The following is an 18,696-nucleotide window of genomic DNA, read 5'->3' on the forward strand; positions in this document are numbered from 1 at the left end:
TGATGTCATGGAAGCTCTCGGTGCTCGCCGGAAGAAGACGGTGAAGTCGCAAGGAAAAAGCTTGAGCAACAGGTGGTGGAGGAGTCGTTTCATCACAAATACGCATGGAAGCCATCCAGACGCAACTGAGCTAGAAACATCTGCATCAACGAATTAAAACCGAGGCTATTCATACCATAAGGCTCATTCTCCTGGTATCGTACACGGTGCACCAGGCAAGGACAGCTCCGCCTGTTTGCTGCGGTATACATAGAAATGTATAAATCTGAGGGCATTCCTGAATTGACCAGTCTTGGTACAAGTGACGATGCTCTGGCGGAGTTTAAAAACAACCGACACTTCACATCACGTACTCCAGAGCTCGAGGGCCTCAGGCAGGCCGCCGGCAAGATGCCAGTTCCTGAAACTGGAAGAGCCGGAACTGGTACCACAAATTTGCCTCTATCCGTTTCGTTTCCATCTAGTTCACGTTCACTCAAAACCATATTCGCTTCTCGCCCAACTTATTGATTTTTGTTTCCTTTCCAACTCTACAATCACCTTCAGTCCTCCTTAATTCCGATAGAGGGATCAAATCTGAAGGAATTCAGTGCAAGATTAAGCGAAAGATACAAAGTGTTTCGATGAATGGCGATGGACTAGGGGAAAGCAGCTTGCAGTATTCGGCGGTGTGGACAGCGGTAGAGTTGCATAAAGTAGTAGAGCAATATTAATGTTCATCCTTCCCTCGAGCGTTTGTCCAACCTGAGAGCAGGAATAGCCCACTCCAGCAGCATTTCAAGGATCGGACTTCTTAGTGACCGGACAGTCAGTCAGTCAGTCAAAAATCTCGCATCTAAGTCACTGGCAGGAACGCATTACCGCGCCACATACAGAATACTGACCGCAAAAACTAATAGTGGAAATAAATAGCAGCCAGCTTTAACATAATTACAGTCCAATGCGACACCAAATTTACCAAGCTATTTTAGCAACGATCGACTTTAATTTTTCCATCAGAATCAAGAAAACAAGAAAGAGCCTGAGCACTTGCCTTTGGATGAGTCCTCACGATCAGCTTGCGGACTTCGTCCACGCAGAGAATGCCCAAGGCAAAGGCGAACGGAGGGCCCCAGAACATCGCAGGTATAGGGGTCGTATAAAAGACTTGCTGTAAGCCTGGTCCGTACAGATTGATTATCGCGATCAAGCAGGTTGCGATCATGCCAATCGGAACTGCATAATTCTTGCGAGGTCCCCATAGAGGGTTGGATTGGAACAACGAAACCCTGCGGTTTCGGATAGCGAGGAGATTTCCATATTGCATGAAGACCATCGTCACGTAGCTTGGTGATGATGAATATAAATATAAGTTTTGGAAGTAGGTGTTATCACCACTCACTAAATGCACTGCCCGACATAAACAAATTGATTGAGTTGCTCCAGTGTGAAGCCGTGATAGCCCTCAGCCCAGTTGTTATAGGCTAAGAAAACATCGTGGAATCCGAGGCCCTGTTGATCCATGTATACGAACCACATGCTCATCGCGCACGGCCAGGACATGAGTCCGAGGAACTAGTAATAAGTGACTTGTGAACTCCAAGCGTCACTTGGTGCAGAATAACTTACCAGGTAGATCTGGAAGAACAATTTCCAGTCTGTAAGGCGGTCGGTTCTAGCATTGCGAGGCTTCCGCAACATGAGATCTGTCGCGCACTGAGAAACAAAAACAACTGTGAAAATGGAAAAATTTACCTGCTTCAGCTTTCTCGTACATCAAGGAGATCGACATGACCACGTCATTTGTGATGGAGAAACAGACTTGGAGATATGAGCTCAAAGGAATTTGCATTCCAAATACGACATTCGTGACTACGGCCATGAATTCCGTGTAACTTCCAACCTTGAGTTGGGTAAGCAAGTTATTTATTTTTGATGATACAATGGCTTACAGGCATGAGGTAAAGCGTCACTTTCTTAAGGTTATCGAACACCAGGCGCCCCATCTCGATAGCCACCGGGATAGACGCAAAGTCATTGTTCAACAATATCAGTGCAGCTGAAGAAATTGAGGGTAAGTGTCGTCATGAACAAGATATCACGATCTTACCAGCTTCCTTCGCGACATCGCTACCGCTTCCCATCGCGACACCAATGTCAGCAGCTTTGAGAGCGGGTGCATCGTTGACACCGTCACCAGTCACAGCCACAGTGTTGTCGCCGCGAGCCTTGATTTCCTCAACGATCTTCATCTTTTGTTCAGGTGTAGTGCGGGCAAACGCAATTTCAGTGTATTGTCCGACGATTATGTTCCAGTCAAAGGGGGTAAGAGTGCTGACATCCTCTCCTGTGAGTACTAATGCACGGATAGGGTCATCTTCCGAAGGTTTAATAGTATGTGGTGATACCTCGACGAGGTGCTTCTCGGACGCTGCGGCCCTGACATCATCGATTGTATCTACGATGTGCTGTGTAATGATGCCGACCTATAGTCAAGTTAGTCCAAAGTACCAGGGAGAAGTCGCTCGGTCCAACTCACCTGGCGGGCGATTGCGACAGCGGTGAGCTTGAAGTCTCCAGTCACCATGAAAACCCTGACACCAGCGCGACGGATAACGGCCACACTGGAGGGCACGTCCGGACGGGGCGGATCGCGGATACCGACCAGTCCGACCAAAGTAAGATTGCTTATTTCCGAGTACATCCATTCCTCTATGTCATTCGGAGAAAGGTTCGGTTTGAAGGTGTCCAATGGCTTGCGGCACCTGAACGAGTATCAGTAAATTATCCCCAAAAAACATACAACACATACAGGGCAAGCACTCTCTGCCCTTCACTCGACCAATTGCTTTGGAGATCGCTCATGTGCTTCCTTGACGATTCATCGAATGGGACAACGGTGCCATCGGATCTCATCACCGTGGTGCAGGATTTTACTAGCATGTCTGGAGCGCCTTTCACGAGTATCCATGTTGTTGAATTCTTCTCAGCCATATCTCCTTCGGTCATTCCAGTCTCCTGAACGACACTAAGCATCCATTTATTTTTTGAATTGAAAGGAATTTCGAAGAGCTTTCTCCAGGATGACAGCAGCGCTGACGCATCAATGTTCAAGGATGGGATGGACAGAGCCTCGGAAAAGCGAAGTAAGGCCGTATCAGTGGGATCTCCTTTGACGTTTCGCTCCTGAACAGGCCGGTCAGCAGTCGCAGAGTCGAACTTTGCACCGTTACACAGCCGTGCACTATGGTGCAAAGCGCTCAGGCCAGCGAAGACTCGAGGTTCTGGTGCTTCTGAAACCTTCTCGTAGATTTCACTGACCAACAGATGGCGATCCAAAAAGGCGATTGATTCGACCGCCTAGAAGATGTTGGTCAAGAAAACGATATTACGTGTAGATGCGTAAACGAACCATCTTGCCGGCAGTCAAAGTACCGGTTTTGTCTGAACACAAGACGGACATACATCCGAGCGTTTCAATCGTTGCGAGATTCTTGACGAGAACGTGCCGCTTCGACATGCGACGGGCAATGATTGTCAACGAAAGGGCAACGCAGACGGGTAGTCCCTTTAAGGAGATGGTATCAGAGAAGGTATTAAAAATGACAAGCTAGATTATCTTACCTGAGGCACGAATGCTGTAAGGCAACCAATCGAGTTCATAATTGCTACGCTAATGCCTGCGTCATACCCAGGATAGCTCGTCCTCAACCACACGCCGTAGAGCAGTAAGGCTATACCGAACATCGAGAAAGCGACTGAGGAAATAACTTTGGTAAAAAACCAGATCTCTTTCTGGATAGTTGTAAGCTTGAATTTTGTCTCGCCAGACATTTTAACAAGGCGTCCCATGACGGTCCTGTCACCAGTGGCGAACACGATACCATTACAGGTACCCTGTGTCACGAAGGTCGAGGTCAGTGCAAGATTGCGTGTCTCCAGAGCGTTGTCAGATGTAGCATCGAGAGACCCCGGGACCATATCACTGCCCAACTATAAGGCAAGCTTTTAAAATATTAGAATGTAATCACCTTTCTCCAGTGAGTAGCGAACGGTCAAAGCGCAAGTCAGATGAAGCTGCCACGATCCTTAAGTCTGCAGGAACTCGATCTCCGGTACTGAGAACCACGATATCTCCGGCGACAATGTCGGTTGCAAGAATGAGCTGTTGCTTGCCGTCACGGATTACAGCAGCTTCGTGCGCAATGAGAGACTTTATGGATTTCATGATTCTGCTGGCATTCCAGTCCACAAAGGCGTAGAACGTGGCTGAGATGATGATGACAAGCATCTGAGGAGCATAAATGAGCTGAAAAATGATATAAACGCAAACGAACCAGGAGAACTGCGACACCAAGGTCGATAACTTGAGGGTCACTCCCTCCTAAAGGCTTGTACGAGAGCTGAGCGAGAGCATGAAGCACTAGGCGAGATAAAAGTGATGAACGCCTACTATTGTGACGATGAAGGCGATCCACATGAGGAAATTGAAACCTCCAAAGACGTAGTTGAGGATCTTCTTCCAGTGTTGGGTTGGGGGCGGGCTGATGACATTCCTGCCATCCTTGGACCTTCGTTGAACTGCTGCCTGCTCGAGACCAACTGTAGGATGGCAAGAGTAACGGGTGTACACCTCATCTGCACTGATGAGGTGAACGTCGATGCTAGCTATGGCATCGGCCGGATCTGTGGACTGTTTGGCCTTTGAAGGGAGTTCCTTCTCTTCCACACGAATGGAGAGAGTGCGATAGCTATATGTAGCGTGAGCGAATGATTTCAACTGTTCTAGGCCACGCACCCGATCTGAATTCCATAGCCTGGTGCTCTCTCCTGCTCAGAGGACTTTCGAGGAGTGTCTTTCATCGTACGCGAGCTACCCCTACTACCGAGACGATTTTGATTGAAGCACTCGGTCTTTTATCTGGGCGCTCTTGTGTACGAGTTTATTTTCAATTTTTTTTGCTGTGCATGCAGCGCAAGGTGCGCGATTTATGCCATTCCTTATAGATATCGCTACTAATATATTATCACGTATAGCTCAAACTATTATATCAGGTTCGAACCAAGATTATTCCGTACGGGTACAGAGTTTGGCAAATTGTCGTAATAGATCCAGACCTTTCGAAGAGAAGTGGGTAGTATGCTTAATCCCACCAAGTAAGGAGAATAGGCTCATCTCCGTCATTGAAGGAGATCCTCCAGGGATGGCATAGCAATGGGGAAATTATTAAATTAAATTATTAGCCCCTGCCATGTCACCCGGGTTGCCGGTGTACGAATCCTACCTTCAGGTACTTGTCTCAGATTCCCTCTTCCAGTAGTGCACACTAGTGTCGCATAGCTTTCACCCTTCAGAGAGAGTTGAGCACAGCACCCGTACCCACTACGCAGGGGTGTACACCGACCGACCCACGATCTCCGCGGGTATGGAGTCGCGTTCACAGACGCGGGCTTATGAAACGTGAGTTCAATAGAACTACTTCTTGATTTCGTCAATGGCGAGACCAGGATGATTCAGGTAGCATTTAGATCATGGTACAACATGCTTCTCATGAATGATCTCACAGGAATCATGCGGAAGAACATGTCAAAGGGGAAGGGAAGGAGCAACGAAATTGTTGTTGACTATTCAAAGCTTCGTACACACACCAGTTTCGCAAAATATAACCACTCACTCGTGGGTGACTGCAATGATCCAACCCGGGTGACCTCTGACAACTCCAGTACCCACGGGTTGGATGAAGATATATTCCGAAGTCAATATTCACTGATTTGGAAGTGAGATGGCGGCCGGCGCCTGAATAAATGACAACTTATCATTGAAACACTGGTCAAGACTCAAAAAAGAGCGCCTTTCGTGAATATGCTGGGGCGTGTGGCACGGAAATCCCACCGATCTTGATATAGCTGACGGGATAGAGATATCCCAAGCCATGCGGAAGCCCTCAAATGATGAAGGTCAGGCACATGTACCAAATTATTTTCAGATGACCCTTGTGTCCATCGTCACCGACGTGTGGCATAAATTACGCACCAGCTGGTAAAGGACCTGTTGTACACGAAAGCAGTAGGCGTGCTCAATTCTTACGATGTCAAGTTCAAGGTGTGTCAAGTCCCACCGTGCCTTGAGCCAAACAACATAGCCGACCGGCGAGACCCCATTTGGGTTGCCGAAGCCAAGCTTACTCCGCCTTATCAACAACCATCGTGCAACACCAGTTATGCAGCGACAACGAGATTTTCGTGACCACTTAACTGCCTCATCGTCTATGTTAGGTATCTCGCAGCGCGCTCGTCTTGAACTCGAGCACTTCATTTTTCCTGACAACGACAATGGTGACCACTGTCTGCATCTTTCGCAAGAACAAGCACAGTGCTTCAAATATTCGCAAGTCATCATGTGCAGCGGCCATGTGCTGGTGGTTGTGACCAATGTATGGCATGTTGTATTGTTGTGGAACATGACCTGGAGCATTATTATAAGTCCTCTGCCGAGCACCATTATATATATGCCATGCGAAGAATTAATAGGGTTGTATACTATGTTCCGTGCTGGATAGCTCATCACTGGTCAGTGGACCACAGTGAAGTTTCTATGTTCAAACTTAGTCCATTGGTGTGACGGCGTCTTTGCTTTGGTGGTTTCGGCAACCCAAATGGGGTCTTGCCAGTCGGCTATGTTGTTTGGCTCAAGGCACGGTAGATCAGTGTATGTAGTACATAACAAATTCCTTATCGCACGTGATAACGGCATAGCAGGTTGCCAAGCAGTACATAGATTGATGATTGGTACTTTGTATTACGTAAGCAAGGTCAGTTGTCTAGTCGACTCAATTCCAATCCTGAACCTGATCCTGCATGACGTATATGCGCCGGCATTGCTACAGTTCCAGTACAACCTATATGAGCCTATGCCGAATTCTTCCACTGGAAATCATAAAAAGGGTCTGTGAAATGTTAATGCACGTCAGCATCAGTAAACCAACCAGTGAGTAGATATTGTTGTATTCGAGACTCGATAACGAGCAATGAAACTGACTTCAGCAACTGACAGAAGGCACCATAGACATATATAGGTAGTAAGAGCATTTCAGCATACAAAACATGGGGCTCAACAGTTCTCTGTTGGGCTCGCTGGCGTTCCTTGGCGACCAAATATGTACTGGAATGCTTCGCAGCGCTATATTTTTCACAGGTGGACTGAAAAATGCCAAGAAAGATTCAAAGAATCTGTCGATCAGGGTATGTTCTACCACGGTCCGGAGTCGAATCAAACGCCTCAAAGCTGGTCACTACCGCCCCAAATCTTCGTACTTCCGAGTCAAGCCCTGTCAAGCCACGTACATTTATATTGGAGATCAAATTCACCATGGCGGTATATTTCCGCCAAGTGACGTGTGATTGGAACCCATAAATTATCAACTTTCCAATAAGCGTCAAATTTCAATGCACGTGCTCCTCACACTCAAATATGATCCTGGCGGAGAATCCTTCGACAAGAGCTATTTATTTGGCAAGTCATGATTCTCTCATTTGTTAACACGAGTTTCGATTCACTCAAATGTGTCTTTCCTTAATTAGATCTTTTTCTGTACCCCGGTAGAGGTGGTTACATTGCCGCGATGTACCATTCCTATACAAAGCTTTGAAGTTTCAAAGTTCTCTCCTTGAAGAAGAGAGTTCGACAACGCATATGACCTGAACCTTATCTTCTTTCTACTTCGTCGTCATAATTCAACCAGGTGACGCTGATCAACATTCCGACTGAAGAAATAGCCGGAAGGTGGAGGATCTGAAGGATCTTGACAGTGCGTTCAATCGGACTCCTCATAGTAACGCTCCATCTTTGCTGTCAGATGGGCTCCATGATATGCACAATGAAGGCGGTTGGTTGACTTCATCCCATGTGATGGGGTTTTTATCAGAAAGGACTTCGAAGACCATGCGTAGATTGGCTTCTGTTGCGAAGCACCCAAAGAGGAACTTTTGGGCGCCAACTGGAGGGTGAAGTAGCTGAAGTTGCCTCGATAGGATTGCGATAGGATGCTTCGGAACGAGGTTTAGAACGTCGACTCACTCGGCGAGCTACATTCTTTGGTACACACGATGATCCGATCATTGATGCAAATGAACTTTCACATCTCGAGAGTTCAAGTCCAATTGTGTGTAGTGGGCTCTATGCTGATCACAATTCAGATGGAGTAAGCATTGCAATGACTGTATAAACTATTAATATAGTTTCTTCCTGCTGCGCGACACGATGATAGGCATATGATCTGGGGCCGCCGGCTGTGATATCCCACATTTTTGACTTGCACATCGGATTGTGTAATATGTGGATGGGGAATGTGGTCACGGGCACACCTGAGTGAGTAATCCTCTTCCAGCATGTTCTAAGCATGTCCTCACGACATTGACTACGAAATCCGCAGCGTGATCAGGGAAAACTTCCCCCGGGGCCCCCAATTTGTGGTAATTTCTAAGTTCTCGGCATCTCGACTATAGAATCTGTATTATGTGGAGCAAATCAGGCATTACGGGAGCCCCAAACATCTACCTCCTGCAGGGTTTCATTACTAAGCACAACATTGTCCGGACCTCGTTCACCTCATCCCTCTTGCACTTACGTACATAAGTACGCCTCTACATCCAACGTCATTCAGGTCATCAGCTTGGTCGCACCCTGTAAGCAATCTTTAGGCACCTCCCTTCAGTCGTTTCGAAACTTTGCCCCAGTCATGTTCCATGGTCATATGAGCTGATGATGAACTATCGCTCTCCGAGGATGTAATCGATGGCATCACTGTCATGTCAGTACGGGACCCTAAGCCTGCTGCGCAAATTCCACTCAATGAACTGCCAGGGCGCCATTTATCTCGACAAAAGCTACGTCACCAAACCTGGAATAAGTATACCCCGCGTCCTCCGATGATCACTGAATCTCTAAGTATATTTACCAAGGATCCAGTCATTTCGCTTGCGACCTACATGACGTCAAAGGGACAGGATAAGAGCGCTCAATATTCAAAGATGCAACCATGGCCATTGGCCACACTTCGTTCGTGAGGTACAGAATGACGCGTTAAACACTCATACGGCAATTGAGCGGTGACCGGTGGTCACGTGGCGTGCTACCGACTAAAGTGTTTTGTGCCGTGTATGTCGCCCTCTGTAAGCCTCTTCATTCATTTCCTCATAGCTGCCGAACCCTGTGCACCGAACAGATGGGGGTACGATTTCCGAATTCCCTTCCTCCGTATACTGCGCTGACGCATGGCTGTCTCTTATCAGCAACTATCTTGTTTCATTCCTAGGCTAGATACTAGATAGGTCCTCAACATTCCCCAAACTTCCACAAATTTCTATATTGACCTCGAGGATGTCGCATTCGACATTAACCCGAACTCTACCGCGATATATATGCGACTGACCCATCGCAACATGGAAGTGCCACCCAAACCTAACTCTCTATTACGCTCGACAAGCGATTAGCTCAAACAGGCGGCCACCATTCTTCTTGTGCACAATGGAGCATTCATTCCGTTATTCACTCGGCAATCGAAGCAGCAGTATCAGCCTCATGTCTCACCACGCCGCAAGTCCCGTCTGTTCTAGATTTACTGTGACAGAGCTCCAGTTCACCTTGAAACATCAGATCCGATCGGACATATCAAATTTTAGTCATTTGACTACAAAAGACACTAGCATTGCACGTTCAAACAGTTATTCGGTAGATATCCACCATACCGTCAACACGAGGCTCACTGCTTAAATACCCGGAGCGCCCAATTTCCGGAACTACATCCTCAACCTAACCACCTCACATTTCATCGTTCACTATGTTGGAAGCATTCAAGATTAAAGAGTTCAACTTGGAGCCCATTTACGAGACTTGGGAGAACCCTCCCAGATTCTGGGGCGAGTCGAAGCATGACATGCCTGTTGATGACTTTCTGCATCAGATTAAAGCTGGCTGCGCCGAACGGAAAGTGCCAGAGGAGTATTGGCACAAAGTTGCCCAACACTACATGGGCGACAAGGCGAAGGCCAGACTCCAGGAACTCAAAAGCGTTATGGCGAAAGTCAACGGGGGCAAATACCGCTGGAGCTGGAAGAAGTTCACAATTGCAATGCGTAACATGGGGTGTACGTGATATATTCATTGCCCGCGCTTGTTGACTTACGCTGTTACTTACAGGGGAGATCGAAGCCAACATCACAGAGACTGTTCAGATCCACTCTAAACCGTCAGGCATGTTGTGGCTTACCAGAAGGAAATCCTTGAAAGACAAGGATGGGTCACACAAGGAGGTGACCACTTCCGAAATCGTAGAACTTCCACCACCCCTGCCGTCTCCTAAGCAAGGACGGCCAAACCCGATAAAGATGCTTTCTGATTCAGCTATCGCTGCTTCGGCCGCAATCAGGATTCGCAAGACGCCAACCCGTGCGAACTCCATGGCTTCTGCGATGACCTCCACCACGGTTTCATCTAACCATACCGTAACATCTAACCACGCCTTAACCTCCAACCACGCATTAACCTCCAACCAAGCATTGACCTCCGACAATGCTGTGACTTCCTTATCTACTCCATCAGCTGACGGCAGTAAGTGATACAGCTAGTTCATCTAATTACACGGCTAAAACTCGTTGATTCAGCTGTCACCGCTATCTCGAATGCACCAACATGGCTCCTCAACGCATGCAACGCCCTCAATTTCTTGAGTGCAGAGCACCCACGAGCCATGACAACATTGAGTGCCGTCCTCATCACCGCAGGGACCCTCCCTGCGATCCCTGCGATCAGCGGAGGGACTGTCCTCGCTTCTGGCGTCGCTCAAGCGGTCGGCGCCATAGCTGTGGGCGTTGGAAATTTACTCAAGGCTCAGCAAGAAGGTCAAGTACAAGCAAGTGGCCCGGGTCCGCACCCACAACCCCCAGCACGATCATCTACCTTCTGATCCCGATAGGTGGCGATCCAGTAAGGTTTTTGTACCTATGAGCTCCGCAGCATTCAAGCTCGCTGGACGAGCCCGTGGACAATATAAAAATAAATTGCAATATTATCTATACCCTTGCATCACCTCGCATACAATGCATTCTACTGATTTCAAATTTCGGGAAAAGTCGATAGCTATATCTGTGCGCCTTACGTGCCGACGCATCATGTACAGGACAATATAATACATAGCTAGAGGAAAGGGAAGCAATCGATAATATTGCTTAATAGTATTGCGTTAGAACATCGATATCCGTGGCGACAGTAAGAACAAAGATTAATGATCGGTAAACCGACGATAATAATAGTAAACTTGGGCTGAACGTTGTAAGTACTTGTACTCTATATATGTCACGCAAACATCGAGTTCCGCCAACAAACAAGCCTTTTTGATATCCCTTGCGAAAGTCAAATAGACGTCTCGAAGTAGTCCAACTCTATACCAGCCCAAAACAAGAGGCTGAGTGATCCACAGTGCAACAAATGAGGTAAGATGAAAGGTAGGGTCACTATCTCGCGTAGCCCTAGTCACCGCTCTAGCACGTTAGTTTCCGATTAGGTGCATATCGTGCAACACACGCGACGCCCTATCTCGTCAGCGTTTACGAGCGCGGTACTGGAGGTTTTCGTAGCCATCTGCCTTCAAGATCTGGGACATCGTCGACATGTTGGCCATCAATGAACAGGCCGCCGTCGACATATGTGTGGTCCAACGAGATTCCTGCATCTCTACATATTGTTAGGAAGTCCTTGGGTATAGGAGCCCCGATCGTCAGTCGGAAGTGTTTGTGGGGCCCTGTCTTTCTATACCTCTGAATGTATACACATGAGAGATTTCATCAAATATTGACAGTTATCCGCGGACTTACTGAGAGCGTCAACTGCGCCGCATGCAAAAATATCCTCTTCTCGGGCAGTCGAGTGATCCTAGCAATCTTCTCGGAGATGCTACTCCTCGCATACAGGTTGTCACCAAGTATAGGCGCTATAACCCCAATAAAACACTTCAAAGATGCGGGATGAGTGATAAAACGCACCGTGCAGGGAATGTGCCAGGTGGATGCGAAGCTGATGCTTCAGCCCTGTGTGTAGGGTCAGCCTGAGCAGCGAGAGCGGTGCTATGGACTACATTGTATTTCTTTAATAAGTCAACATCGGACGACAGTCGATGACACGCACAGAAGACGCGACAAGTTCCCAATCAGTGGCAGCAAACTTGGCAGCACAGCTCTCGCCTATTGACACGCGCCCATCACTGAATTCCAGGGCGTCCCGAATCTCTCCACTACGAGTTGGGAATGACTGCTCTCCTCCACGCACAAGAGCCAGATATGTTTTCTCTACTACTCGTGACTGAAATTGTTGTGAAAACTGCCGAGCAGCTGGGGAGTTCCGCGCTAATAGTAGTGTTCCGGTTGTAGCCTAACATCTAGGTTAGCTAGTGCTCATCGAACGGCGTGAAAGGGAACATGCCTTATCAAGGCGGTGAACAGGGTACGGTAGGCTCTCCAAGGCAAAAGTATCTTTTACGTCTGTCAAGCGAGACAGATCCCTCGCGTCATGAACATCAAACATGAGAAGGGAGTACGCACCACGAAGTAGGTCATTGAATTTGTCAACATCTCTAGGTTTCTAAATGTTATACCAAAAGTTGCAGCAATTTCTTTTGCTTTCCAAGAATGGGTCCACCTACGTTTTCGGAAGAAGCTTCGGAACCTTGGCAAATAAGTCCTGCAGGTTTGTTCAAAACAATGATACTGCGATCGGTATAGACGACATTTCTTGCCCAGTATGATGCCCCCGTGCGAGCGGGTTTTAGGGCTTGCAGCATTCAATATAAATCGTGCTAGTATGACGAGCGGGAGTTTGAGCCGTCCATGGAAACTTAGCACGGCACTGACCTTGCAGTTATTTGATGTTGTTTGTGGATTTATGCCCCAACTCGATATTAATTTTCTTGCTCAATCGATATCGTCGCTCGAATGATTCAAGTTGATTGCATGAGTAGTGAGTACAGTATATCAGCGGTAAAAGCAACTAACATTTGTGACAGAAACTCCCTGAAAATTGGCGCGAACGCTCTTAACACTTCATCATCAATATTAATGTCATGCCATTGGAGTGCGTCGGCGGCGGCGCGTCGGAAAGCACCTCGTATCAAGCCCTGCTATAACTCCTTCAAACAGATTACCAGATGAAACAGTCAAGTATACTACATATTTTGGCATATAGACCGATACTCGGATCGCCAAGTTCACCTTTTCCACGTTCGAGCTCAAACTGTCCCATCGAAAAATCTTACCCGAGATCGTCATAATCCAAATGAAACTCACTCTACAAAACACCAGTATAGTCACGGTAGTGGCCGTCCTGCAGACCTAGTTTCCGATACCACACTTCCAAGCCGCTAGAGACTTCAGTTCAATCAAGCCTAACAGGGTGTCAGGATGTTGCAACGAAGGAACGAATCATTCCAAGATATGGATTCAGGGTCCTTTTAACTGATGGTCTTTCAATGTGTCAACATGTTATCGCAGCTCCACACCATGCACATCAGGTGAAGCTCTTGTCAAACTCAGGTTCAGGGACCGAGTTAAGTCGTCCGTACGTGATAACCGGACGCTCAACGTGAAAAATCCAACATTCTCCCCTGGGCCTGATTACTGTGCCATCAAGCCGGTAATCGCTGATACTTGAAATTCCGGCTCACACCTGTGACAGCGTTAGTAAACATCGTGCTACCGGGTAGGTAGCACTCATAACCGTTGACCCATAGGTCTTCTGGAAGCTCCGAAAGGATGTTCCCCCATAAGGTTCGTCATTCAGCGCTTATCATTCACATATTTGTGGCAGGTGATGTTGTGAAGTAGACAAAAATCAGGGGCAGAAGACCGGAACTTCGGTGAACCAATTCACAGGAGATCAATTTCAGGTGCCTGAAGACCCGCAGTGTATAATTGCTTAGCAAGTGACTTGATGACCTTGGCCACTATTTCTAGCCCAGGCTAGCCCTCGGGACCAGCTTGGCACAGATAAGTTGAGCAACTACGTCATACTGGCCACGAGTATACGTTGCTCAGACAACCGCCTAGAAGACACAAACGTTGCCCCGAGGAAATGGAGAAGCACCTCTGTCACTGTGGGGCAACCGTTCATTGATCGAGCGATTCTCGGACTTTCTCAGCTAGACAAAGAACCCTCACTCGTCACACCGCGGCCATCGAGAGGTTATTCTTAATTTAGTCTAACTGTAACACGATGAAAGTTAGGCTTGCACTTCGAGATAGCACGCTGTGGCGGTTATCACAGTAAGGTCCGTCCACCAATCAATTGTGTCGATCCCCGGAGTTGACACTGACAGGAGTTTTCGGAAACACTCTGAACCCTCGAATTGAGCTTCATACTATCCGTTAACTTCGCAAGAAATGATCTACTATCAATAATCAACTTCTTTGAATCACAGTGAGTTCAGAGGAAGTTACATTCATCCATCTCTCAATTCGAGTCCCATGCAACTCCTCATTGTGAGTCTACTCAGTTGCTGAATAAAATCAGTTGATCGTCCTTGAAGTATAAGTAAGGACGCGTCTACTTTTGTGCATTTTTCTGATGTATCTGACACAACAGCGGGAATCACATGTGGATTGCAACGTGCTCGTGGTGTGCGAGTGGAAACAACTACTCACCCACCTTTCCGGTCTGAGTTGACATCACTGGAGCTCGGGCGCTTACTGGTGGACTTCGTTCAGGACAGTTTATCGAAAGATCGTTCTTCTAGTTACTGTTTGAGACTCCTTTGCGACCAGATACAATGTGGTGTTGGGCTTGAGACACTGCATCTCGCGTGGTTCTCGCGTGCCGTGGCGCAACTTGAAACTTCAAGTTCTGGAGGCTGATTGTGTAGCGGAATAGCTCTGTTCCGTCTTGCTCCATATCACTTACAAGTCACAATGTGCTGCCCAGTTTTCCACTATCGATAATATAATGCACTCCAAGTTGATAGGTAAATTATATTTAAAAGTTAAGTAGGAGCAAAGTGGAACAGAATCATGTGTTCCCCTCATAAGACGACCCGCGCAACGGCAATTACATAAGACTAAGCTGGGCTCCTAGTTGCGAACCATAAAAATCATAAAAATCATAAAGAAAAGCGAATGATAATAATCATAATTGAAAGTGGACGGAAGGGACGAGTGACTAGTGTGCTGAAGGTGTGTAGGACCGAATACAATCAAAGCCTAGTCATACTAAGGCCGTGGCAGTCTTCCATTTATCGAAGGTGCAGGTTTGGTCTAACAATTGGGGAAGATCCCTTGGGTACCTAGGTAGTAAGAACAATATTTCATATGTGAGACAGTCTTCAGTTACATCGACGAGGGACTTACCAGGATAATACCAAAACGTTACAGCCAAAATCATGTACAAGCCTAGAGAGCGACTTGAGTGCGAAACGTATCTGAAAATGACACAAAAGCTTACACATGAGCACCATTCCTTCTAACCAATTTGACTTGCCGTCCTGCACGGTGTAATTGACAGTGAGGACTATTTTCCCCTTCTGGTTAGCACGTTCTCCCGTATCAATACATCGACGCACCGGCAAGGAAAAGGACGATGGATTCCAGCGGGTCGAAGAGAAGTGTCAATGGCTTGTTCATAATCCAGCCAAGTGTCACGATGAATCTGAAGCCATCTTAGTAAACACTGTGTAGAAATGGGCAAGAACGCAACGCACGGAATCACAAAGAGCGCAATTTGCTGAAAACGGCGAGTCACTATAGAAGCCATGTCTGTAGCCTAGAGGTAACTCACAATACTCGAACCCACAGCAACGCCCAAACTTAGAGTCAGTTTATCCTTCACGGATACCGTAACTGCAGTGACATGTTCCGCTGCATTGCCGACGATCGGGAGCAAAATAACACCAACGAATTCCTTATTGATCAACCCAGATGAAGTCAAGCCATCAATTGAGTCGACGAGAAACTCTGCAGTAACAGCAACCAACTAAAGCGAAAAAATTGAGAACTTAGCGTGACTATCACAGTAAGGACGTACCACAGTTACAACAACCAAAAGCCAAAGGCACACAGCGAGGTTCATCAATGGTTGCTCAGGCGCCTCAGTCTCCACTGATGCAATGGAATGGGTCCCAGGTTCTACATCAGGGTTGGCACCTGTAGGGTGGGACAACGTTGCGGCTGCCTCTCCGCCATGTGCCAAAGTCGGGGAAGACACTGTTTCGGCATCCGTGATATTCCTCCGTGTCCTGTGCAACCGAAATGGATTCTGGCCCTCGTACTCCTTGGTTGGTTGCATATCTTCATTATTATCGTCGTAGAGGGCTTTGTGCGAAAATAACTGGAAAACCAAATACGAGGCGTAGACTGCCGGTGGATGATTGGAATGGGTTTAGTCAACTGCCAAGAAAATCATATTGTTGACCTACTGAAAAGGAGAATAATCGCAACCTATACAGAATGTAAGACCAAACGTATTACGAACAATAATCCACGCACCCCATGGCTAGTTTTCAATATGTTGTAATCGGTCGACAATTCGCTATATTGTGGTTGACCCTGCAGAGCCATGTGAAAAGCCCCAGGTAATAGAACAGCAATCACGCTGATGGTCAGTAATGACGAATTGAGTTGCACAGCACCTAAGCCATAGACGTATGCATCAACAGTCCGGACCAACTTAGAACAAGGAACTGCGTACTTTGACCAAATCCTTGTTCGGAAAAGCGGAGACCACCAGCAAAGAAACACATGCCCAGTACCAGCACTATGTACACATTAATTGATTTCGCTACAGTAAACCTAAGCACATACAGAGATTGCTCAGGATAGAGCCCACCACTATAAAAAACCACGTGTCAGGGTTGAGGGAAAGTACAAAAGAGTAAAGCTATGGGACACATACAGGACGACTGAACGATTGTAAGCTGACACTTCGCAAGTGCGATGATCTGAAATGGGTCAATTGGTCGTCGTACAAGCTGCTGGAGGATAGCACGACGTACTGATACGATGAGTTCGACGCTGTGGATAAAAGGAAAAAGGTGAGAAAGTGATCTACTGAGAAAAAACTTACTGACGCATTTCCCTATAAGCCGTCAAAATTCAGCGGGGCAAAAGCCTGAAACATGAGCTACTGACTAATGTAGCGTTGAGAAGACCAGCTAGAGTTTGGCCGACTCGTAGTGACAGTTCGTCAGTCGCGAAGGCGAGGAGCTGCGAAAACATCAAACAGGCTGAACAATATGAAAAAGTGAATCTAGGTTACCTTGGCCAGCGGTATGATAGCCAGAAATGTAACTAGAGCAATGTATAAGGTGGGTTACAGTAGAGATTAGATCGCATACTTACAAACGAATATAAGAGTGTACTGATCGGGGAGAGCAAAATTTATAGCCCACTTCAGATACCATACGTTAGATGGTCGAAGCAAAGACAGAAAGAAACATACAGATATCGGGATAAAGACCAACAAAAGATTGAGCCCTAGAAGACAATATCAACGAAGTCCCTTGGTTACAAGCAAGTCATTTCACACGAAGCACAAACAATCGCTTGAATGCTTCTCCACACGGTGGGGGCCCTGGCTATTGGTTTTTTCGGTCGCGCCATTAGAGTTGCAGCTCTTCTGAACTTAGCCAGCCAATTGAGGGACTTCTTCTGAGGTTGGCTACCTGAAATACTTATGCGTGGTCGATTGGCGGATGCGGATGGTCTTTGGGTAAGCGGGAACGTTTCCTCTACAGCATTGAGCACACGAACGCTACTTGCGGTGGAATGAGCCATTTCCGAAGGTCCGTCACGTAGGGAACCTGTGCGTGATGGCAAGGATGATGAGCCAAAGTTACGGCTGTGATGGCTTTCAGAGAAAATAAACGTACTCATGGTAGGGCGGAAGGGCAGTCGTTGAAATGTTGCTGTGCTGGAAACACTAGCCTTTAACTGTGTTGCCCTGGTGCCACTGCCGTTGTGCCAAGAACTTAGTGTTCCAAACAACGTTTCTGGAAGTTACGTCCTATATATGATCGATGACGGAGATCTAATTGAAGTTTCTGCAAACACAAGGCCAAGCTTGAAACACTTTCGATCATGGTATACGCTCAGCAACCGAGACAATTCGCAACGGTGATTGTCTTGCGAGTTGCAATTTATTTGTGCACACAATTGAAACGTGTTCAGTTCGACAGTCACAAGCGTGTCATCGTGAATGGCTATGCCTGGTATTTCATTAGCCTTCGGCACAACTATCCACTTCTGGCAAAATACTCATGGAATATCGGGTAGAACTTGAACTTTTCACCCACGGTTGCCAGTGGAATCGGGTATGGAAAAGTACGTGGAAGACTTTGTTAATCATCCCGCATCCTCGCAATGGTCAAAACAGTGACACTGAGCCTCGTAGACGCCCCCTGCAACAGATCACAGTTCATAGTTTTTGAGCAGCTCGGATATGGAAGACTGCCAGCATGCAGCAGTTAGTACATTGCCTTGCGGTGCGCCCATTAATTTGTGTCCACTCGAATGACAAGTACTAGAGACGCACAGCGTTATCATTCGCTTGAACTTGGTGACGACGCCAAGCGGCCTTGTGGTGGGTAGGGGAGGATCTGATTCGGGTCTAACAAAGAGCGTAGGATGAAATGATGAGGTTTGTTCGGACCGTCACGGTGTACTCAACGCCGTGATTCCTTGCGA

The 18,696-nt window shown here is 47.1% G+C and overlaps 4 protein-coding genes across 4 annotated transcripts; 1 reads left to right on the plus strand and 3 right to left on the minus strand.

Annotated features, from left to right (window-relative positions):
- Positions 1–755: 755 nt before the first annotated feature.
- EDB93DRAFT_855329 (uncharacterized protein) lies at positions 756–4,961 on the minus strand. The gene is made up of 15 exons (XM_041457710.1): positions 4,778–4,961; positions 4,433–4,730; positions 4,317–4,382; positions 4,011–4,270; positions 3,604–3,964; positions 3,392–3,547; positions 2,792–3,339; positions 2,519–2,744; positions 2,090–2,465; positions 1,932–2,038; positions 1,735–1,882; positions 1,609–1,685; positions 1,382–1,554; positions 1,034–1,325; positions 756–981 (listed from the first exon to the last, which is right to left on the minus strand). The coding sequence occupies exons 1-15, from the start codon at positions 4,840–4,842 to the stop codon at positions 955–957; spliced, it is 3,180 nt and encodes a 1,059-aa protein (XP_041303292.1). The 5' UTR covers positions 4,843–4,961; the 3' UTR covers positions 756–954.
- A 4,857-nt stretch (positions 4,962–9,818) lies between these two features.
- EDB93DRAFT_1093073 (uncharacterized protein) lies at positions 9,819–10,943 on the plus strand (the record flags this gene model as incomplete). The annotated part of the gene is made up of 3 exons (XM_041446482.1): positions 9,819–10,125; positions 10,178–10,588; positions 10,642–10,943. 3 exons carry the CDS (start codon positions 9,819–9,821, stop codon positions 10,941–10,943), a joined length of 1,020 nt encoding a protein of 339 aa, XP_041303293.1.
- A 262-nt stretch (positions 10,944–11,205) lies between these two features.
- EDB93DRAFT_1173511 (pseudouridine synthase) lies at positions 11,206–12,877 on the minus strand. Its single transcript, XM_041450421.1, has 7 exons — positions 12,675–12,877; positions 12,574–12,613; positions 12,455–12,513; positions 12,161–12,403; positions 12,019–12,106; positions 11,851–11,966; positions 11,206–11,793 (listed from the first exon to the last, which is right to left on the minus strand). The coding sequence occupies exons 1-7, from the start codon at positions 12,810–12,812 to the stop codon at positions 11,584–11,586; spliced, it is 894 nt and encodes a 297-aa protein (XP_041303294.1). The 5' UTR covers positions 12,813–12,877; the 3' UTR covers positions 11,206–11,583.
- Positions 12,878–15,093: 2,216 nt separating this feature from the next.
- Positions 15,094–17,988, minus strand: EDB93DRAFT_855683 (calcium proton exchanger). Its single transcript, XM_041457711.1, has 20 exons — positions 17,883–17,988; positions 17,538–17,813; positions 17,453–17,487; positions 17,353–17,401; positions 17,270–17,301; positions 17,143–17,217; positions 17,082–17,089; positions 17,007–17,025; positions 16,907–16,952; positions 16,816–16,842; positions 16,703–16,768; positions 16,501–16,643; positions 16,431–16,452; positions 16,040–16,368; positions 15,794–15,988; positions 15,717–15,739; positions 15,579–15,664; positions 15,461–15,526; positions 15,367–15,408; positions 15,094–15,302 (listed from the first exon to the last, which is right to left on the minus strand). The coding sequence occupies exons 1-20, from the start codon at positions 17,884–17,886 to the stop codon at positions 15,274–15,276; spliced, it is 1,572 nt and encodes a 523-aa protein (XP_041303295.1). The 5' UTR covers positions 17,887–17,988; the 3' UTR covers positions 15,094–15,273.
- Between the last annotated feature and the right edge of the window lie 708 nt (positions 17,989–18,696).

The sequence above is a fragment of the Suillus bovinus genome, assembly GCF_016758785.1.
Source record: "Suillus bovinus strain UH-Sbo-P2 chromosome Unknown EDB93scaffold_78, whole genome shotgun sequence".
NCBI lineage: Eukaryota > Fungi > Basidiomycota > Agaricomycetes > Boletales > Suillaceae > Suillus > Suillus bovinus.